This window comes from Tetrahymena thermophila (assembly GCF_000189635.1).
Source record: "Tetrahymena thermophila SB210 genomic scaffold scf_8254564, whole genome shotgun sequence".
Classification (NCBI taxonomy): domain Eukaryota; phylum Ciliophora; class Oligohymenophorea; order Hymenostomatida; family Tetrahymenidae; genus Tetrahymena; species Tetrahymena thermophila.
In genome coordinates this window covers 651,193-674,411 of record NW_002476335.1, presented here as the reverse complement: position 1 = coordinate 674,411, position 23,219 = coordinate 651,193, and the positions used below count along the sequence as shown (strand labels likewise).

At 22.8% G+C, this 23,219-nt stretch overlaps 8 protein-coding genes across 8 annotated transcripts; 4 read left to right on the top strand and 4 right to left on the bottom strand. All coding sequences in view use genetic code 6, as the record gives it.

The window, feature by feature from the left end:
• Positions 1–162: 162 nt before the first annotated feature.
• TTHERM_00220640 (histidine phosphatase family (branch protein 1)) lies at positions 163–1,212 on the top strand (the record flags this gene model as incomplete). The annotated part of the gene is made up of 1 exon (XM_001020636.2): positions 163–1,212. The coding sequence occupies one exon, from the start codon at positions 163–165 to the stop codon at positions 1,210–1,212; it is 1,050 nt and encodes a 349-aa protein (XP_001020636.2).
• A 705-nt stretch (positions 1,213–1,917) lies between these two features.
• TTHERM_00220630 (hypothetical protein) lies at positions 1,918–6,038 on the bottom strand (the record flags this gene model as incomplete). The annotated part of the gene is made up of 3 exons (XM_001020635.2): positions 1,918–2,137; positions 2,202–3,528; positions 4,040–6,038. 3 exons carry the CDS (start codon positions 6,036–6,038, stop codon positions 1,918–1,920), a joined length of 3,546 nt encoding a protein of 1,181 aa, XP_001020635.2.
• Positions 6,039–6,438: 400 nt separating this feature from the next.
• Positions 6,439–9,093, bottom strand: TTHERM_00220620 (hypothetical protein; the record flags this gene model as incomplete). The annotated part of the gene is made up of 3 exons (XM_001020634.1): positions 6,439–7,839; positions 7,901–8,890; positions 8,944–9,093. 3 exons carry the CDS (start codon positions 9,091–9,093, stop codon positions 6,439–6,441), a joined length of 2,541 nt encoding a protein of 846 aa, XP_001020634.1.
• Positions 9,094–10,775: 1,682 nt separating this feature from the next.
• On the bottom strand, positions 10,776–12,321 carry TTHERM_00220600 (hypothetical protein; the record flags this gene model as incomplete). The annotated part of the gene is made up of 4 exons (XM_001020632.3): positions 11,770–12,321; positions 11,309–11,461; positions 11,109–11,255; positions 10,776–11,054 (listed from the first exon to the last, which is right to left on the bottom strand). Exons 1-4 carry the CDS (start codon positions 12,235–12,237, stop codon positions 10,776–10,778), a joined length of 1,047 nt encoding a protein of 348 aa, XP_001020632.1. The 5' UTR covers positions 12,238–12,321.
• Positions 12,322–13,094: 773 nt separating this feature from the next.
• TTHERM_00220590 (hypothetical protein) lies at positions 13,095–14,552 on the top strand (the record flags this gene model as incomplete). Its single annotated transcript, XM_001020631.3, has 4 exons — positions 13,095–13,362; positions 13,615–13,779; positions 13,968–14,116; positions 14,169–14,552. The coding sequence occupies 4 exons, from the start codon at positions 13,095–13,097 to the stop codon at positions 14,550–14,552; spliced, it is 966 nt and encodes a 321-aa protein (XP_001020631.2).
• Positions 14,553–15,338: 786 nt separating this feature from the next.
• TTHERM_00219585 (kinesin motor catalytic domain protein) lies at positions 15,339–19,147 on the top strand (the record flags this gene model as incomplete). Its single annotated transcript, XM_001470861.2, has 10 exons — positions 15,339–15,611; positions 15,662–15,787; positions 15,842–15,922; positions 16,042–16,251; positions 16,302–16,352; positions 16,406–16,750; positions 16,806–17,894; positions 17,959–18,384; positions 18,603–18,914; positions 18,998–19,147. 10 exons carry the CDS (start codon positions 15,339–15,341, stop codon positions 19,145–19,147), a joined length of 3,063 nt encoding a protein of 1,020 aa, XP_001470911.2.
• A 339-nt stretch (positions 19,148–19,486) lies between these two features.
• On the bottom strand, positions 19,487–20,665 carry TTHERM_00219580 (hypothetical protein; the record flags this gene model as incomplete). Its single annotated transcript, XM_001020629.1, has 1 exon — positions 19,487–20,665. One exon carries the CDS (start codon positions 20,663–20,665, stop codon positions 19,487–19,489), a length of 1,179 nt encoding a protein of 392 aa, XP_001020629.1.
• A 291-nt stretch (positions 20,666–20,956) lies between these two features.
• On the top strand, positions 20,957–23,059 carry TTHERM_00219570 (AMP-binding enzyme family protein; the record flags this gene model as incomplete). The annotated part of the gene is made up of 1 exon (XM_001020628.2): positions 20,957–23,059. One exon carries the CDS (start codon positions 20,957–20,959, stop codon positions 23,057–23,059), a length of 2,103 nt encoding a protein of 700 aa, XP_001020628.2.
• Positions 23,060–23,219: the final 160 nt, after the last annotated feature.

Here is a 23,219-nt window from a genome sequence, read left to right as displayed (position 1 = left end):
CTCAAAATTAGTTGCATGTGTTATAATAGATAAAAAAATACCTATTTATTTGATTCTAGATGCTCTAAATATTGATAATGATTTGAATATAAATTAAATTAATTAAAAAAAAAAAAATTGTAAACAATCTAAATATTAACTCCTTTAGTTAATACTTAAACTATGGAAAACGATTCTAAAAATTAAACTTACCAAAATTAAAGAATCAAAAATAATTGCAAATACTATTTATAAGGTAGATGCACTTATGGGAATAATTGCTACAATATTCATGCAGATGTTGCTAACAAGAAACTCTCTCCTGATTAATATTAGATAAAATGGGTAAGCGATGAAGATTTCTAAGTAGATTAAAAGGAAATTGAAAGGTATAATATATAGCTTAATGTTCCGTTTTTGTAAACAAATAATAATTAAGAAATTATATTAATCAGACATGGGCTTTCTTACTATAACTATGTTTCATCAGATTTTTATTATCGCACAGGATTTTCATTTTCAGAAAAACCCTCTAGAGATGTCTACTAGACAAACCCGGCTTTTATTGATTCGGAATTGCATCCTTATGGAGTGCTGATGAGTGAAAACTGTGCTAAAAATCTATACGATATAAACATATCAGTTGTTTTTATTTCTCCTTTAGCTAGAGCATTATAAACGGCTTTCCATTTATTTAAAAGTCATCCTAATTAAGCTAATATAAAATTTGTAGTTTTACCTGATCTCACAGAAATATTAAGCAAAGTTTAAGACATATCAAATATAAGAAAATAAATTGAAATTTATGGAAAAGTATTTGATTTTTCTCTAATGAAAAATGATTTTGAAGAAAATTTAGAATTTTGGTAAGTTCTTAATTTGCATGACGAGGAAGAAAAAAATATAATTTTGAATAGATACACATACGAAAATAAAAATAATCAATAGCCTTAAAGCATCTCTGAAGTAATCTTAAAAATAATGAATGAGATCTTTCCAGCAGCAGTTGAAAAACAAAAAAATCTTTACTTTAGGGCTGATAGAGCTAGAAATAGAATATTAAATTATGTTTTAGAAAATAAAATTGATACAACAAAATCTAAAATAGTATTAATTACTCATAATGCTTTTATACAAAATTTTACATCCAAAGGTATATCAGAAGATGGGTATGTCAGTAGAGGCAAATCAATGGTAAATTGTGAAATGATATATAGTTCTCTTTATAACTGAAATTGGCTAAAATATATTTTAATTGAAATAAAACTAATTTAATGAACATTTCCAGGTATTTAATTATTGTGGATGTGGAACCTCTTTTCTTAAATATCCTTAAGAAAAATGGAAGTATTAAGTTTGTTTTATGTAGATATTCAGATTATATTTTAAAATTAAATGATAGAAATTTTTATCAAAACTTGTAGAAAATTTAGTAAATTATACTATTTTAAATTATTTCAACTTTAATTTAAATTTATTCTTAAAACCTAAATTTAGAAAATTATTTTTTATTATATTGATGAAATTCATAAATATAAACACTTTTTGATAATTCTATTTATTGATTAAATAAAATCTTGATTAAAATATCTTTTAAATAAATTAAAAATAATTGAAAAAATAAAAAATTTTTTATCAGTCAGTTTAAAATATTAATCCAGATTTTAATTGATTATTTATTTTAAAAGTTACAAAAAAAAATTGGAATTAAAATTAATTAAATTTAAACTATTTTCCAAAGAAAATTATCAAAATTTTAAAAATATTTCTCTGTTTATTATCTATTTATTTTATAATTCTGTATTCAATTTTTTGAAAGATTAAATTATTAATTTTTTAATTTTAAAATATGATATATAATATATATATGATAATTTATTACATAAATTTAAAATTATTTGATATGGTTAAAATACTCTTTTAACATTTTAATTGAAATCAAAAAATAACACATTTACAATTAGATTTTTTCTTTTTTTTTTATTATAGATTTATTTATTTATTTTGAATTTGTTAATTTTAAGGAAGATTGTTATTCTAAAGAGATTATAATTCATTTTATTTTTCATTATTAATCTGTTCTTAAAAAGAGTTTTATTATTTTTATTTAGTATATATATTTGCAAATATATTCTACTATTATTCTGCATAAAATTAACTATTATTTTATATAAAAAAAGGGATAATAAAAATAATTTTAAATAATTATAAATAGGAATTACTTTAAACTGAAAAGTGATGTATCTTTAGTAGATATTACTTATTCTATGATTGCTGAAAGGGATTAAGAATTAATAATTTGAGTATTATCTTAATTAATTAATAGCTCCTTAAATAATAAAGTTAAATCTTAAAATACTAAAGCTTCTAATTATGCTTAAGGAGACTCTTTATAGGGTTATGATGATAATATACTAAAAAAGGATTAAAAGCCTTCAAAATCAACTTCTTTTAAATTTAGGTTTCCTTATTTACTTTTTAATTTAAGAATTGTGAGCTTCAAAGCTAATTTATTAGGCTAAAAATATTATTAAAATATTGATAAAATAAAATTTATTCTTGTTAGTATTTATTTTGTTTTAAAACATATTAGCTGCAAGCATTTATTAATTTAGCTTTAATCGTTCAATTTCGTAATGCTCTATGCTATTTCATTGTAAAACAAGATTATTAGAGGTTTGTGCTTTGAAGTAAATTATGAAAATGTTTATTGTAAGGAAATAGTAATTTCTTCTTCTTTATCTGCATTTATTTTTGAAAAAGTGAATTGTTGAGGAGTCCAATTTTTTTCAATATAATTCTTAAATTCCTTGTAAAACTCAGATATTTCAATTATTAATTCAAACATTTTGTTACAATACTCTTTTGGTAAAGGAAGGCTTTCAATATACTGATATTATTATAACTCTTCTTTATCAAATGAGTTTTTATTAAATGTTAATGTATTTTAAATATTACTATTTTATGGCAGAAAAGTACTTTTATCAATTTAAGCCATTTCTCCAAAAGAAAAAAGTGTAAAATTATTCGGCGGATTCTGAATATTATTTTAGCCACTTGATTCTAAAAAACTACTTTGTTGTCTTTATCTAGACATTTCTTTAATTATATTAAATTTATCAAAAAATAAAAGTTTTATAGATTCATAATATTTTTGTTAATGTTATTGATTTAAAAAAATTGAAGAAATAAGCACTGACAATAAAGCTGGTAATATTTAATCAAAATTGATTTCAGTTTAATTTTGGAGATCAGTAAATTAACTATCCTTAACATCTACAAATAAAAAAAGATCTCTTATTATTTAAATTTCTTATTCCGATTTAATTTAAATTTTTTCTATGCTAGCTTTCATTTCTTTTTTTTCTTTTTTATTACTACTTTGTGCCAACAAAAAACAGTAAGAATATAAAAAAATATCAATTTGCTGAAGCTGAATTAAGTCAATAGTATTTTGCTTCATGAGCAAGCTTTTTTCATAAAACTCAACTATTTCTTTAAATATGATGTTTCCCTGATCAGTTTTCTACAATTTTGTACAAACAAATCCTATTTATGATTAAAAAAAGTTTTAAATTAACTCCATTTTTTTTCAATTTTGTATCAATCATTATTCATTTTTTAAAAAACCAGTAAAATTAATTTTATATAAGTTATTAAAATTTATAAACATTATGTTCATTTTAAATTTACTGTAAACTTAAATTTTTAGTATGATTTCACTAATAAGCAATGCTTTTTTCAACAAGCTGTCTATATTTACTTTTCCAGCTTTGAATTTTTATACTGGGTTACGATTTAAAAGTGCTGGTTGTTTTTTTATTTTATTTGATATAATTATAGAATAGTTATAATAATTAAAATTAAAATAATGTAGTCAGTCATTAAAACTAACTAATTTGTTAATTAATTCAGTATTAATTATTTAAAAAAATTATTCAGCTTAATAGGAATGTAAACTCGATAGAGATTTTATGAATTTTTTTTTTTCGCTTTTAAAATAAATATTTTTTCTTTATTTTTTAATAAAATGAAAAGATTGAGAAATATATTACTGTACCTTATAAAAATTTTTATGTTATGCTATTAGCTTAGATATTTAGAGTTTTAGCTAATCTCCCAACCATGTCAACCGAATTTAATTAATTAAATTCTTTTTTTATGTAATAGCTATACTCTTGTATCATAAATGATAAAATAGAAATAGAAATTATCGATGAAAAATTGCAAGATATTTAAAAGTTTTCCAGGCATGTGATTGCACTTGCTTAATCTCCGCATTTAGATAGAGATATTGCCTTTTGCAAAATTAGCTCCTCTTAAGGTAGTAGATGATCAAAAATTCCATTCTTTGAAATCATTTAAGTTTCAAGATAGCTAAGAAGACCTAAGGCTTCTTCGTAATCCTTTTCGAAATATAACTTCATCATACTCTTGTTGTAGATTTAGAATATTTCGTTACTTGTATTGCAAATAGTTTCTTCAATAAGCCTTTTAGCCTAGCTGAAACTACCTAAAATCACATAACAATTAGCTAAATTTAGTTTTATTAAATCGTACATAGTGTTATTTTCAGTTTATTCCAGCTCACTATATAGTTTTTCATAAACATTTTTAGCTTTTTCATAATTTTAAGTTTATTCATAGCATATACCCATAATTACTAAATAGTAAAGTTTGTTTTCAAGCCATGTTTATTTTTTATTCAATTATTCTTAAAGTTGTATAACAATTTTTTCATGATCTTACTATTATTAATAGTACGAGTTTTAAGTACCATCATTTGCATCACTAAGAATAATAGGTTCAAGATCATCTATTATCACCTACCATCTACTTAAGATGAAATTTATAAAATTGCGGGCTCCGAATTCTTGACTCTATAAATACTTCTGATTTAATTTGATTTACTTATTTTTTAAGGCGGTATTTTCTTATTTTTGATCATTTTCTTAATGTATTTACTTGCCACTCATTTTTAATGTACTTTATAAAGATTTTAGACTCTCATTCATCAAATTTTACAATTCATTAGTATTCCTGTTTAAAATTGTAGAAACACTTAATTGTGGATCATTTTCAGAAAAACAATTAAAAAAGTTCCATTACGCCAAGCCAAAACGATAAAATTTAGTCTTTCTAATTATCGATGCATTTTAATAAATTTAAATATCAGATAAAAGGGTATATAAATTATTCATCTAATTTTTGTTAGTGCAATTTGAAAATAAAATTTCGCAAATACTCTATTTGAGTAAAATTTCTTACTTTTCGTATTCTAAAAATAATAATTGTTCTTAATTAAGATCAATCTTTAGCTTGTTTTTTTTAAAAATGCTCAACTAGGAATGCATATTCTTCATTTCTAAAAGAGCATCTTTGTATTTTTTTTAGATGAAAAGAAAGTTAAATTTCCATTTATGATTGAAATAAGATTTTAGATCTCCGTTGAAAGCAGTAAATAGAGTTTAAATTGCCATTGGCTGTTCATCTATAGTTAGCACATGATCAATATATTTTTATATTACTCCAAGATCAGAAGTCGAGTAAGAGTGAGACTCGAGTTACATAACCATAAAATACTTAGAAAAACCATTACTTTTTTGATTAAATTTATAATTGCTTAGAGTATTTAAACAATTACGAAAGTCATTACTTCTGTAAGATTTCATTACAATCTATTCTAACTCACTAGCACTCACTATACTTTTCATTGTTTATAAATTTTCTTAAATTAGTATAATCCAAGCTAATTAAATCTTCAACTTGACTTATATTTAACTAAAAATATTTATTTTTAAAAATAAAATTAAGAATATTTCTTATAAGCAAAATCTTATTGTTGTTAATAAATTGAAAACTTAAGTAACAAACTCGTTAAAATTTATTGAAAAGAATTTGCCAAAATATAAAAACCAACTATATAATTTAAGCTGTTGCAAACAGCATTTGAATTTTTTAATTTCCTAGATTAGTTAATTAAGCCAATTATTATTGATAAATTAATCAATTGAGACTATTGAATAAGCGGCAAAATATTTATGAATCAATTTTAACATCACTAAAAAAGAAAATTTAAAATTTACTTAAAAATATTTTCTCAAAATCTAAATTGTATTTAAGAAATAAAAAGAGGTACTAAAATAAATTGCTTTTGAAACAATATTTATTTATAAAATTATAATCAATCAGTAATTTAATGGCTCAATAAGCATAACCGATGATCTTTAATTAAAAATTTTTGTATTTATGAAACAAAAACAAGTTAAATTCTTAATATTATATCTATCTTTTTATATGTTTATTTACAGAAAAGAATCTATATATTTTATATAAATTGTATATAATAATCTATCAAAATTTTTCTAAAAACTTTACAAATAAATTTCATTTTTTAGTTAGGTATTTTTATTTATTAAATTATTCTTTATTTATTTTATATTATTATGCGTTACATCTTCAAATTTTTATTTGTGTAAGATTTTATATCAATAAGGAAAAATAATCTGAATAATTTCCAGTATATATTAATTTTTTGAGCTAGTTTTTTTCTTTAGAACTTAAATCGATTTTACTATCAATTTATCTTTTTATAAGTTGCTATATACTTATTTCAATATTTCTTTTAAATATGCCTGCCCATTCTACTAATTCTGGTAACTCTATCTCACTTAGGAAGCTATCATCAATATGCAAGTTGCCTTCAGAATCTACTTCTACGCAAACTTCGAGCCACTCAAATAGTTTCATAAATTCAATTAAAGTCTATTTATATTGTTATAAATTATCATGTTGATTTTTGGTTATTAGAAATAGAGATCTTGCAACATTCTTTAAATTAAAGCTAGTAACTTCGTCAGTTTATTTATTAGTTACTGAGTTATATTCGTTTATAGCTTCTTTAAAGTTCAATTTTCTATCGCTGTTAATCCCTTTTTAAATTCCCTCAGTATTAGAAAATATTTCTTGTTCTATACAATCAGTACTATGCATAAATTTGCATTGCAACTTTTTTTATAATTTCTTATAAACAATTCTCTTTTTGTCCAGCTTAACATCAAATAATTATGATTCTAATTTCGATTATTAATCTTTTAGTTTCTTAAATTATTCATGCAATTTTTACATTATTTCTTCTTATTCCTTTTTTTATAAGTCATTTATTTATTTAAAATGTTTTTCTAAATTTTATTTTTCAATTGATTTTTGTTTAATAGTGTCTTTTTATTTCTGAGATTCTTGTTATAATTCTATCATAACTTAAATTGTTTTGTCTATTGTTTAACTAAGGATCTAGTACATATTTGACAAAGCCTCACTATTTGTTTGTCTTTATTTACAGTGCTCAATTATTGAAGTATTTTAATTGTTTGATATGTTAAGTTAATTTTGTAATTTTTAGTTTAAATTTGATAAATACTAATTAAAATCTTCTTTGTTTTATCTAATTATCTTATCTAATTCTAATATTCTATTTTTAAGCTAATTAACATTCATTTTAATTCTTTCAACACCATCCTAAAATAAAGATGGAACAGATTCCAATTTAGAAATTAATTACATGTCTCTCAAATGGATTAAATCTAAATCATCTTCAAATTAAAAAAATAGATCTATTGTGCTGAGTTCGTCTTACATCTGCTTGACCTAACTATAAACAACCTCGTTGCTACTATTCATTTTAACAATTTAATCTTAATAAAGCAAAACTAGTTATGAAAGTTATTCTTATTTTTTGTTTGCCTATAAAAGTTCATTTTTTTGTTTTTCTATTTGTTTTGATTATTTTTCTACTAATTCTAATAATTTATTGTGCTATTAGTCTCCTCCATATTTACTTTTTTCAAAATCAATTTATTCCTATTATTTTTATTTAAGTTTATTAAAAAAACATTTAAAAAAATGATTTAAAAAATATTACATTACTCAATTAGTGTTAAATATATTATGCAAACTTTTCATGCTAAAAATAGCTCTCTTCTAGCAAGTAAGAATAATATTTAAGCTTAACACTTTAATTTTAGTTTTATGAATTGAAAATATGATTGAAATCTTCATAGCAACTAATTTTTGATATTGTATCATCATTATTAAGCTAAAGATTAATTGGTTTTATGTTTGAATTTTAACAGCTAGATAAGCTTATCATAGTTAAATCGCTCGATTCATTTTGAGTTGCGCCATTATTTAGTGTTTATTGTTAACTATTGAACTTTTGTTTATTTTTCTTTACTATCTCATCATGATACAACTTTTTTTCTAAATTAGAATCTACTTTTGATGATATAGACTCATATTTTCCTTCACTTTAAAAATTCGTTAAAAGATTTTTATTTATTTAGCTTGTTGCTTAAGAAGAAGGAGTGTTTTGTGTAGTATTTGAACTAAATAATCTACGTACACTAGAACCTAAACTATTTAGACCACCATTGTTTAATATCATTTTAATTTTTTACTCACTTTTCTTCTTCTTTTTTAACCCTTCATCAGAGTTTTCTAACCCTGCTGAATATTAAGTAAAAGAAATAGTGTTCCTTTAATATCCTTTCATAGTTGGTCTATTAATTGGGGTCTCTTCAGCTTCTGATTCAGGAATATGCTACAGTTAGGCAATAGATTTTTATGATCCTACATCTATCAGTGGTTAGCTGACAGCAGTTTTCTGGTTATTGGTAATTGTTGATTTAAGTTTTTTTGATTCTTTAGCTTAAAGTTAATTTCTTAAGTTTTCATTTTCTTTATCAAGTGCTTAGAGCTTAAGCTAATTATTTTCATTAATCTATTCAAGTTATCTATTTTTCTCTTAAAGTTCCTTAAGTATTTATTCATCACAGTAAGAATTCTTTCTAAAGTTTTTTTGTTTCCCATAGCTGTCTCTCTACCTATTCTAGCAAATTTCTTCTAAAACATTCTTTATAATGCAAATTGTTTTATTACATATACTTTATTAAAAAACATATTTACCTCTTTATTATTGCTGTTGTTAACACTGTTATGGTTTAGCTTTAAACAATCTGAATATCTCCATTCTAATTATTGCAAATCTCTATTTCCTATCTCTGAAATAGAATTTTTTTTAGCAATGCAAGACAAGTTTAAATCTTCCAAATTCATATAATAAAATTAATTTCTTTTTTTAAATTATCTTGCTTAGTCTCTTATTTTTTTAAAAAAATTATTTTTCTTTTATGTTAGCTTCTAAAAATTTGTTTTATTAAACTTTATTCGATATTAATTAAGATTTAGTATCTTTCTTGAGTAATCAATATTCAATATTAATTAAAATTTTTGAGATTTTTTTTAGTTTGTGATTTTAGTCTTAGATTTTTTGAATTGGCTATTTTCAAAACACGATCATTTTTCTTTTCAGAATTATTGTTTTTTAACGGTAGAATTTTAAAATTGCTATTTTATTCTACCTTCATAGAATTTATTTCTTCTTATATTTTCATAATTTAAGAATTTTTATATATATTTTTTAATTTTAATAATTCAATAATAATGTTTAGTATTTTAATAATAAAAATATATGTTAATATAATTAGGTTTTTTTTAAATTTAATATTCAATTAAACAAATTTATTTTTATTTCAATTAAAAATTATAAAATATAAAAAATAAAAATAGAAAACCAATCTAAGAGAATTTGTAATATTTTTTATTACGATAACTTTTACTAAATTTTATTTTAAATAAAATAATAATATTATTGCAATTTAAAAATAAATTATTTTAATCTTAACTATTTTAATATAATTTAGCTTAATAATTAATTATAAAAGCAAACTATTTTAGGAATAAAGTCATTATAATTTAAATTTAAGAAATCTATCTATTTATTAATTTATTTTTAACATAAAAGAAAATTAAAATTTCAGAAAGGTTTAATACTTTTTAAAAGCTTTGAACATATGAAATAAGTGTTTAAGTAATAAATATTTTGATAAAAAAAAAGATATATAAATATTTATCATTCCAAACAAAATAAAATTCAAAAAATAATTTTCAATAAAATAAAATTATTAATTTAAAATTTGCTTTTGATTATTGATTGAAAAATTTCTTTTATATAAAAATATATCAACCAATAATGCATAATCAAATTTTTTTAATAGAACCTAACCTAAGTTAAAGAATAATTTTTTTTAATTTAGAATAAACATATCATTTATTCATTAAAATAAGAAAAGAAAATATAAAAAAATTGTGTAAAGAATAAATTATTAATTTATTGTAATTAATATTTAAATTTTTATACATTTACATATTAAATATTAATCAAATAAAATAAATTATAAATAACTGATTAAAAAACAAAAATACAATAAAATTAAATGAATAAAATTGATTTTACTTTTTAAAAAATAAGTTTAATAATATTAAACTGAATTATGTATGACTTAATCTTAAATTTTAAAATAAAAATAAATTGTTAAAATAAAAATGTTGAATTTTATTATTGTTTTTCAACTTAATTAGCAATTTATAAAAAAATAACTGAAAAGTTTTACTTATTTAATCTTTAAAAGTTTCATCCAATGATTTATTATTAATAGAAAATTTAATTTTAAAATAAACACAAATTGATGACACAATAAAAAAAAGTATTTGATTCAAGCTAATTGATAGAAAAAAATGAAATTATAAATTAGAATAAAAATAGTAAATGGTTTACAAATCTCTATATATAGAATTTATTTAAGGTTACTAAATTTAAATTTCTTCTTTTAAATAAAAATTATTATAATTTTAACTATTTAATGATTAAAGTGAGAGAGTGATGTTATTTATTTAAATCATTAAGTAGGTTTGGGATTCCATTGATAAGGCCAAGCAACTCTGTATTTGTCTTCCATTTGTTTGGCAGGCTTAATTGGTTTGAGATAAGGATTTTCTTCCATTTCCTTTTCTGAGAATTTTTTACCTTTTTCTAAATAATATTCTCTGCCATATTTAAATACAGAAGGCTCTTTAACTAAGTCATATTTTTAATCATATTGATCATAAATCTTATATGGTCCAAATCTTTCAATAATTTTCTCTTCATATGATTTTTCAGAAGCTCTTTTTTCAATCTATTTAAATGATATTATTCAATAAATTATAAGTTTTTATTTATAGTTTATTACTTCAGTTTAGATCCATTTTTTAAATTTGTGGTAATCAGCATAATTACTGCAGTTTACTCTGAAAGCATGAGGTTCATCTGATTCCCAAAATTCTTAAGGAGTGGGATGTTATTACTTTCTTTTTTTTGGAGGGACTTAATCTTAGTTCTATATATATTTTTAATATATTGGCATTCAAATCTAATTTTATCAAAATTTACTTAATAATCGTAGTTAGGATCGTTATTTCCGTGATACTCAGTAGTTGCTTTGTAGTCGTAAAGCAAGAATGAATCTAAATTTGAATCTTCAAAATCATATTCTCTAGTAGAGACATCTGAGTTTCTAGAGACATCAGAGCCGATACCAAAAGCCTTTTGATGTTAATAAAATTATATTAATTATCTTTCTATATTTTTTTGCTTTATAATAGAAATTATGCTTGCTTGTTTGTTAGTTTATTTATCCATTCAAATCTTTATCTAAAAAATTCTTGATTATTGTAAATACTTTGTATCATAGTAAAATATGAATTAAAATGTTATTTAAGGTCTATTTTGAATGAAATTAATTGCTAGAAGTTTTGATAGAAAATGTAAATTTAAAAGCTGTATTTTTTAGAATTTATTTGAAAGATTAATTTGAGGAGACTAATAATTTTCGTTTCAAATGAATTAAGTACATGCTTTAAAGCACGAGGAGACAAGTTGATTTTGCAAACAACTCTTGCTGCATGCTTGTGAGTCTTGAAAATCATTTTATCATAAGATCTCCAACATTCGTAATTAGAAATATCGAGATCATGAAGAGGACGATCATAAACTCTACGCTTTCTACGAGGTAGAAGATCAAATGGAGAAGAATTTTCTAATTTTTCTTTTTCTTAATTAAGATCCTTCAAAGCTTTTTCAACGTTTTAAGTATACGATTTAAATTGTTCTAAATTATAGCTGGTCTTGTGGATATAAATATCATCATTAGTAGTAGCCTATTTCTTTTCATTATTTTTGGAAGAATCTCCTTCTTGATTGTTACTTCCATTATCGTTTTTATCTGAAGAGCTAAAACATGAAATGGCTTTATACTATGATCTGCTAATTTACTTGAAAGCATTAGCGACAGCTTTTTGAATTGATTAACTTAATAACATTTTTGAATACTGTACTTATCCCTTAAATTTTCTTCTTTATCCTAATAAACAACTAACTACTTGAAGATTAATTTAAAGAATTTATATATGTATATCCTTCTAATTTTAAGATATTAAATTTTAATAAATTCAATGAAACCTTAAATTAATTTTCTTTCTTTCTTTGAAAAATCAATTAAACAATCAATACAAAATTGAATAGGAATTATTATATATCCTTTAATTTATATATTTATTGCATTTATTTTTGATTTTTTTATCTTTTCCTATTTATCCTGTAATGGCTTTCTTGCTTGCCTTCTTGCTGAATATTTTAAACATTTAGCCACCACCATTAACATTTAAAATTAATTTATATAAAATCACATCATTCCTCTATCATTTACGCATATTAGCTAACTAAAAAAATTTTTTTAAAATTTATTTTATTTCTAATATATAATTTGATTTCGTTTTTTTTATTATTGTCGCAATAGAAATGCTTGAGATAAAGATATTTAATGCAACCCGAAGGAGATCTAAACCTTCGAGAATTCACCTTAAATTAAAAAAACTAAAATATTTGAGAGCTAAGATAAATAGATAGATAAATGCATATAACTCTAATTAAGGTATCTCATAATAATTATGAATGAATGCGCTATAAATTTTCATTATATATAGACTAACACTGTGTTAGTGTTAATTGAATTTAATGCTAAGTTTTCAATATAAGGAGAGGAGGAATATATACAAGATTAAGAAGAAAAATAAAGAAAAATATAAGAAGCTTTAAGAAAATTAAACCCAAAAAGAGTTTAATTCTAATATAAAAAGGAGAGTCTTAATTTCTAATATTATAAAACTAAGCTATAAAAATGAATATTATTTGCAATAAATTATTGTCTTAAAGATCCATTAATCTTTTTGGATTTAGACCATCTTGCAATTTTACTATTGTAGGTTCATAATTTGATGCTTAAACTGAGCATGTTAACAAATTAGCCTTAGATTTAGCTAACAAAAAGTATCGTAAAATGGCTTTGGATCAAGCTGTTCTTAGAAAAGAAAAAGTCGTTGTTCCTGCAGAATTCAGAACTGAAAAAGATAGCCTTATTTCCCTAAAGAAAGAATTAAGATCTCCTGGTAAACTTTCTTCCAACTTAAAAAAAATTCAAACAAAAATGAGCAGATGATTACATAAATAAATAATATAATCCCATATTTACAGGTCTAGGTTTTCAAAATTTTTAAAAGAAAGCAATGTTTATAAAGTCAAAAACTGTTATGGTTTAAATATCAAAAATAAAACACTGCTAGACTCTTTTTGTTTGTTGATACATAATAATAAATAAATATATTCTGAATATTTAACTTATAATATACATAATTAATTAGTCTACATTAAAGGTCACACTGGTATACCTGATGTTGATTTGATTGCTGATAATAGATAAGTCTTTTCTATCCGTAGAAGACTTCAATTTTAAAATTAATCTTTCTACTTTAAGGTTGGTAACGAAGAATTTAGATGCACATATGATCATATTTAAATACATCCAAGTAATGTTCAATCCTTATTAGCTTTTTATGATGTTCTCCTTTTAACGAATATAAATTTATTGGATATTATCATGCAAATATTCAAACCTAAACAATGATTTCGAGAAAAACGAAGAACTTTTATGAAAATAGATTTTAGAATATAATAAAAGCATTAATTTATAATATTTATTTAATTTATCAAATAGTGGAAAAGTGGTTAGTTTATTCTAAATATAGAAGATATGTTGTTGGTAAGCCAAATAGCATATTCTTACCTATTAATATTCTTCCTACATTTTAAAACAACGCTATAGTCAGAGGTTCAGAAATTGTTTAACTATTAGATGGTATTTGGGTAAATTAATTTAAAGCTATGTATTTGTTTTAAAATTCTAATTAATAAACAGGTTAACAGCTACAATGACGAATATCCTCACAGTATTGTTATTGATCCTGAAAACTTGTCTAAAATTAGACCTTTGAGAATTGGTGATATTCACAATTTCTTACCTGATGGTGTAGAAATTGATAAAACTAAGTGCTTAAGTTTACATTAAAAGGTTATTAAGATTACTGGTGATAAAGAAAGAAAGTTGGATATTGCTTTGCAAAATATGAAGCTCATGAAAGAATAGGTTACTGTCGAAGAAGACGAAGATTTCACCCTAGCTAGCGAAGTTAAAAAGGCTCCTAAAGAAAGAAAGAATGTTAAGGTTAGATCTCTTAAGAAACAAGTTCAAGCAATTTCTGCTCAAGTTAAAGAAAAGCTCGCTTAATAATAAGCTTCATGAGAAGATTAAATTTAAGAGCAATAAATTAATTTAATTTCTATATAATTTAGAAAATTTCTACAACTCTCTTACGATATTTAATTATAATATTTTATGTTTATATAATTTAGTATTTTTATTATGCTTTTCTATTCGTTCAACTACATCAGCTAATTGAATTTAACAGTATTAAACTATACTACCGTCCTCAAAAAATACTTACTCTTTTTTTCTGAGAATAATAAAATTAATACGATTCGTCAAACAGTAGAGAGTTCACTCACTATAAGAGTTTTTTTGTTTTTTAAGATCAAGTTAGTATTAAAAGTTGATGATTTTTTTGTGTAGTTTAAAAAGTAAAACAGAAAAATAAATAAATAACATAAATTTTAATTTAGAAATTTAGAAAACTAAATTTTAAATTAAATATTTAGATATCGCTTAAAATAAAATTGAACGAATATATTTAAAAATTTTATATTTAGTTTTGCATATTAAGTAAAATATGTAATCTTATTATTTTGAAAATCTTAATTCATTTTTCCTATATTTGATTGACTTGGCCTTTATATTTTGTTGTTGAATATATAGAATTTTGCTAAATTATTTTTGAAATCTTATCTTTTCAAAGTTTGTATTTAAAGATTCAGCTATTCGTAAGACTTGTTAATTTTAGTTAGTAATTTAAAAATTTTGCAAAATTTGTAATTAATTTAATTGGACTGATTTTATTAAAAGAAGTATTATAAAGCCATATTTTAAAAAATTAAAAATTTTTAGCATTCTTGTCAAGAATATTAATAAATAATGGAGTAGGAAAAATAAAACGTTAATAGCTCTAATTCCCCGGAACCAGCTAATGTTGAGAACAAAAATTAAGGTGAGCAGTAGCAGCCTTAGCAGTAATAACAGAATTAGTAAGTTATAAAATAATAGGTACCTGCTGTAATTGCAAATATTGAAAAGAAAGTTCCTGAAATGGAATCTAATATTTTGGTTGCAATTAGGGTAAGGCCTTTGAATATAAAAGAGGAAAATCAAGGAGATTGGGATATTATTCGTATAGAGGATTAGCTAATCGTAAAAACTATTTCTGTCAGCTACAATTTTCTGTTAACATATTTTTTAAGATTGTTTTAGATCCAGTTGAAATGGAGTTTGCAAGCGAGAATAGGAAAATGTTGGAAGTTTATCACCGTTCTAAAGAGCAGAGATATGCATTCGATAAGATTTTTAGATTGCATAGTTAAGAGGAAGTAATTAATTATTTGAAATTTAATCTAAAATTAAATATTTACATAAATTTAAAGGTTTATTCATAAACATGTCGTCATTTAATCAAGCCAGTTATTCAAGGATTTAATGCTACTGTATTTGCTTACGGTCCAACAGTAATTTATCTAATAAATATTTAAGCATTTCAATTATTTTTATAAAAAATTGTGTTATTATTAAAGTATTTTTACTAATTCTTAATTTTAAATCATTTTAATGATTATAAATTGTTTAGGGAACTGGTAAAACTTATACTATGCTTGGTAATTAAGACACACCTGGTTTATGCACACTCACAATTCAAGATATTTTTCAATTCATCAAAAAAGATTCTGATAATGAATATCAAGTAACCATTACTTACGTAGAAATTTATAATGAAACAATTAGAGATTTGCTTGTTCCTCATTCAACATATTTAGAACTTAGAGATGACCCATTAAAGGTAAATTTAAATTAAAAGTCTTTAAATATATTCTTATTTATAATAACAAGGGTATAACTATTGCTGGTGTTACTGAATCTAAAGCCGAGTCAGTTGAATAAGTATATCAAATACATTTTTATAAAAATTTTATAGTTAAAACTGCTATTTAAAGGTCATGAATTTACTCTTTTTGGGTAACAAGAGAAGAACAACAGAGGCAACAAATGCAAACTAAACTTCCTCTAGAAGCCATGCTGTTTTCTAAGTTACAGTTAATTCTAGATCCAGAACTAAAAATACAGAGTAAGAAAATTTGTAAGGAAAGCTTTCTTTGATTGATTTAGCTGGCTCAGAAAGAGGAACTGTTACAGAAAACAGAGGTATCCGTCTGAGAGAAGGTGCTAAAATTAATTAATCTCTCTTAGCTTTAGCAAATTGTATTAATGCTTTAGGTGATAAATCAAAAAAAGGATTTTTTGTTCCTTATAGAGACTCAAAATTGACAAGAATGCTTAAAGTATATTTTTATATTTAAATTTAGAAGTATTTGATGTGTAAATACAAATTAATAGGACAGTCTGGGAGGAAATTGCAAAACAGTTATGATTGCAAACGTAAGTCCTAGTAGTGCTTAATTCGAAGAAACAATTAACACTTTGAAATATGCAAATAGAGCAAAAAATATAAAAACAAAAGTCTAAGCAAATAAGAGATTAGTCTCTATGCATATAGCTGAGTATAAAAATATTATAAATGACCTACGCTCTGAAATAGAATAGCTCAAAGCTAAGCTTCATGATAAAATTGGAGATAATAATGACATTCTGAATTATTAAGAAGAGGAGCAGTAATATTTAGAAAAGTAGCATTTGAACTAACTTCCAAATGTTATTTCTGGTAACTGCATTTGTGGTAGATAAGAAGATGAGTAAAACATGAGAAAAATTCAAGAAGAAATATTTGAAAATTTTTAGAATAGAATATAACTTCGTAGAGGTCTAATGGAAGTAGAAGAATAAAATGCTATGAATATCCTTGAGATTAAAAAAAAATAAGCAGAAATACTAGTTTGGAAGAAATCTGCATAATATTAGGGAAGCTAAGAAAATAACATTGAGGATTTAAATATAGATGACAGTTTATCTAATAATTAATAACAACAAAAGGAACCTAAAAAAAAAATACCTGAAGAAATCAAATAACTAGTTAAGGCAGTTAGAACTTTAAAAGTTGCAACTGAGAAGAACACAATTAGAAAAGAAATGATGACGTTAAGCTTATTAGAAAATATTGCTAATGCGAAGTTGATTCGTGATAGAATTCCAAAAAAAATTAAACATCAAGATAAAAGGAACTATCTAGAACTTGTTATTAAAAATCATGTTTTAGAGCTGTAAAATATTGAAATGGAAATAAACTTGCAGATCTAGGAAAAGACCATTTAAGATTTAAAAAACATCATAGAGTCTTAAAGAAAAATAATAAATGAAAATAATATTAACAGTCAAGCTAATGGCCTATTAAACGAAGAAGAAAACAATATTTTAAGTAATTATTCTTAAGATGACATAGACATAGAATTTTAAGACATAGTCGATGAAGATGATCTAAATGAAGATAAAGATAATTAAGATGATGATGAAGAGGATATGAATGACATAGTAATTTTTTCATTTCATTTTGATAGAGTCTTTTAAATTATATATTTTTTATTTACAACAAAAGACCGATCTCTAAGAAATGATATAAAAATAAAAAGAATTAAGTTCTCCTATGAATAACAATGCTGCCAACAATTAAAATTAGGATGACTTTAATATGTATGAAAAGCCTAACAAGAGAGATGATTTAGATAAAAATGGTAACAAAAGAGGCTCATCTAGAACTGATGTGCTTCCTGAGATAAACCAAAATAAAAGAGATAAATCTGCTGCTGGTTATAATAATAAACACTCATCGAAATCCTCCTAAGATAATATGATCAAGAATTAATTTAACGATAATGAAATTAATAAGGAAACTCTGAATGAGATTGATGAAAATAATAATGAAGGCTTCAATAGCACTCCTAAAATGGTCTAAGGCAATTTGAAGGGGGAAAAAAAGAAAGAGTAAATTGACCAAAAGAAAAAGAATCATAATAAATAATAGGTTGGAAAAATATGATTCTGGGTATGCCGACCCAAGCCAAAATTTTCTTCCAAAAAACCCTAAATTTTTGAATAATTTTATTTTTTCAAAAATTTAGGGTTTTTTGGAAGAAAATTTTGGCTTGGGTCGGCATACCCAGAATCATATTTTTTGGTTGGATTTTTAATTTTATTTTTAACACTATATTGAGTATTAAAAAACAATATTTATAAATAAAGAATCCAAAAAAGAAAGAAGGAACCTCAGCTATCCCTAATAATGTGTAAATAAGTATTTAAGGTTAAGCTGCAATTTAAAATTCAAAAGAAAGTGGAAGCTTAAATATTATTTAAAGCAATTAAGGTGGTGGTATAAATAATATTTCTAATAATGTGAATAGTATGAGTAATATAAACAGTTAGCTAAATGGGAATAATATAAACATCAATAATAATAATAATAACAATAATAAGGGTATGCCCTAAATCGGAAAATAAAATAATTAATAGCCATAAAAAGACAAAGATTTTTCTGGCCTAAATTTAAAAGGAGTAATTCATTCATTTATTTATTTATTAATACATTTTTGATTTGGTTAATTGCATTTTTTAATATTATTTTATTATATAAAAAGAAAAATATAATATTGCCTGCATTAAATAGTAATAACAATAATTAGAGTAACATCAATAACAATAATAATAATAATCCATCTTCTAATCCTAATATACCAAATAACAATTTTCTTAAAGACGCTAATGCATAAAATCGTAAAAAGCGTTGAATCAAAAACAATTTAACTTTAATATAGTTTTTGGTTATTGAGTTGAAATTATATAGATTATTAATTAATTAATTATTTGAATTTATTACAGTAAATACTAAAATTAAATGTTTATCTTTTACTTTATATTTAACTTAAAATTATTTTAATTAATTAAAAATAAATTGAATATTTGCTTTACAAAAATTAAAATGTTTTAAATTAATTCAAAATAAAAAGATTTTGTTGAAAATAAAAATAATTTATTTGTTTGTTAAAAAAAAATAGAAAAAAAATTAAGAAATAATGAATGAAATAAAATATTTCAATGGCTAAAGATTATATTGAATAATACAATAATCAACCAGAGAAGCTCGCTTAAAGTAAATTACAATAACATTTAGCTGAATTGGTACAATTTTTATCTTTTCTTTACATATATGCTTATCTATCAACTTATTCAATAAATGTCCTAGAAACGGCTAAATCTTCTCCTGTACCTATCATATATATTGAGAAATTATCGAAAATAGGAATCAAACTTTGTTTGTATTTTATTTTAAATGCATCTTAAATATTTCCATTTATATAGGCTCTTAAATTAAGCTGATCGTTGCCTAAATCCACAGCTCTAAAATTAACATCTAAGTAATCACTTATCCCATGATCTTCACTTATTTTTATTAATGGCACTTCACACTTTTTAATGAATAAATACTCCATTTACTAAGTATCATACCTCCCTAGTAAAATATAAAGTCTCATATCATATCCATATCCTTCCTTTACAAATCTCAAAAGACTGGACTCTTCGTTTTCGAGATTAGTTGTACGAAGCAAAATATTGAACTAAGAATTTCCTCTTAGTCTAAATTAAGCTGAAATAATAGTTGATAGTGCTCTTTAATTTAACTTGCATTAAAATTTAACAATTTTATCAACAATAGAGAGTCCATCACTGTTAACATCCTACTTTAAATCTGGTTTATTCCAGCTTTTTTCACTTAATAAATCAAAACGAATTTTTTGCGTATTGTAATTGTTAGTAATTTTATTTATTTATACACAATCAGATCCGACTGCTGAAGGATCATAGAGTTCTCTAAAGTCAGCTGAAAATTTTATTCCTTAAGATTTAAAGCTCTCCTTTTGCCATTTTCCAAAAGATTGCTCCTAAGTTGAAAGTCTTTCTAATATAGTCCTTTAAAACGACTAAATGCTTTATTCAGTCATAAATTTGTGATTTAAATCCGCATCATCTCCTCCTCTAAAATCTATCATATTTATATTTAAATTATCTTAATTTTGATCTTATAGAAAGTTGAATTCAAGCGGTTTTTGCCCTTTTCTATCTGTTGATAAATCAAAAACAAGTTATTAAATTTATTTTTAAGATGGGTTAATATCAAATTAGGTATTTCTAAACTCAGGTTCTGTGTTTTAAATATTTTCATCCTCTATTATATTTTCATCTATATTTTCTTCTGCTACTTAACCTCCTTTAGGAGCAAATAAGTTAATATCTTATTTTGTATCCATTTTTTTATATTCCTTAAATTAAAAACTTACAAATTTTTGAATGTATTGTATTCTATCAAATTTTGATTATCTTAATAATCAAATTTTTAGATTTTATTATAAATAACTACAAAACAGACAGCATAAATTTAAATTAACTATTTCGTAATATAAAAAATATAGAAATTAGTTCAGCAATTTAAATAATAAAAAATTTCTTTTTTAACGAAAACTATAAAAGCATTTACTACTAAATTAGTGATATTAAATTAATAAAAAAAAAAAAACTGAGCTGATAAGAATTAAAAAAAGATGATTTACTCCAAATTAGATTTATTTACATCTTAATTTTAATTTAATGTAGATAATTAGTCTAATAAAAAGGGAACTCTTATTGGAACTATTATATCATTTATGGTTATAACAACTAGCTTGGCTTACTTTATTTATATACTTAGATTGTACTTAATAAATCAAATTGAACCAAGCTATAGATCTTAAAGCTTCATATCTAATGATAACATAGAAATATAGTTAAATAATGATTTTGTAGGATTTAAATTTGATACAGCAAATATTAAGATGGATGAAAGTAAGACATATTTAGTTTATATGGCATTTTATATCGAAAGAACATAGAATAGCTATAAATATATACCCCTCAATGTTAAAAGTTGTACTAACGCTAATCTTTTAGGATATAATTGCTTAGATTTTTCTCAGTTAGAAAATCAAACATTATCTTTTAATTCTAAAGAGAATACATTGTCCTAAATTTAGATTCTTACTTATGGTTGTCTTGATATTGATTTAGTAAAAACAACTATTCCTAATAATTGCGCCAGCTAAGCTGAAATAGATGCTCTTATAAATGGAATTAATGCTGTATTAACCTATAAATTGTATACTACTTAATACAATACCACCTCGCAGGAAATACAACCAAATTACAGGACTTAATAAGTTTACACAGCTTCTTATTAGTAAATTATTACTTAGATCAAAGCTTAAAAGCAGACCACCTCAATAAAAGATGGTTATATTATCTAAGGTGAAACAAGTTTTTCTTCTCCATATTAATACTTTTCTTAAAACTCTGTTATAGATAGGTAGTATGCGTTATAAGTAATAGGCTCTGGATCTTATAATGTAGCTGCAGTCAGTTTAGATGAGGTTATTTATGAAATTTAAATTTAATTCTAAACTTTACCTTAAATTTTTGCTCTATCGAATAGCATTTTTACACTGTTGATGACCCTAGGTATTATTGGCAGGTTTGCTTCTCAGAATTCAATAAATAAAGATTTTTTCATGATCTTTTTCAAAACATTTTATTAAGGTAGCTATTTTAAGCTCATTAATTTAAACAATTTATTTGGTAATAAAATAGAAAATTCAAATATTTAAACCAATATAGAAAAATAATAATAAAACTCATAGATAGTTCCTGAAAAAAAAAGCTAAAATGAAGTTAGTCTTCATATAGAAATGGAAAATGAGATTTTAGCTTCAAATATATTTGTTCCTTAATTTTCAAACAATATGAAATTTAATTTAGACAATGCAAAAAATAACAAAATATAGAAAAAAAATAGTTAAATTCAGTCCAATATTTGTGATTTAGAAAAAGTAAAAGAAGGTAATAGCTCGCAAAAGAAGTAAATTTTAGAATAAGGGGATGAAAACATTTAGACACCTAAAATACAAGAGGCTTTATTAAGCTAGGAACCACAGTATTCTAATAATATTGAAAATGGTTTATTACAAAGCAATTAAAATGAACAAATCAAAGACTCACACAATAATTTGTAAAGCCAAAATATTTTGAATGGTTAATAAGCTTTAAATAAAGAGGGAAAATCTTAATTTTCTTCTTTACAATTATAGAAAAATTAAGAATCAAAGTAAATAGAAAAATATAAGAACAGTTGTGGTGAAAAACTTCAAATTATTTAAAATCAAAATATTTCTAATAGGCTATAGAAAATTATATTCGATATAAGTTTGTGGTGTACAAAAAAAAAGTAGTCTCAAATAAATAGATAAAATAAGTAGGTTTTAATGAAAGTTGAAAAACTTATTGCTAAAGAATTAAACATATACAATTTATTCAAAGATATAATGTTCTTGAAAAAAGCTATTTTTTTAATTTTGACTCAAGATTAGTTAGCAGCGCTTTAACTTGTCAGTTGCTCTTAGAACTTTTTAGATTTAGATATTAATAAATTAGATCAAAATTTAAATTCATTAGAACAAAATTTAAACCATCTAGAACTGTAGATACTAACGTAAGATTACGAAAAATATTAGTAACAGTATTTCCAATAGTTTTTATAAAGATGTACTACCAGCCAAAATATGAGCTAATTAGATGAAAGAATTTTTGACACGCTAAACAGATCTAATATTAATTGAGTTATTTAAACCATTGTTAAATTTTGATTATTTATAAGGAAAAATATGTTTGTTTTATTTTTTAAAATTATATGTTTGCTCTTTATTTTATATTACACATTTTTAAGGTATATAAAGCTTTAAATATGTTTATCTAAAAAAACAATTACTCTAAATTCTA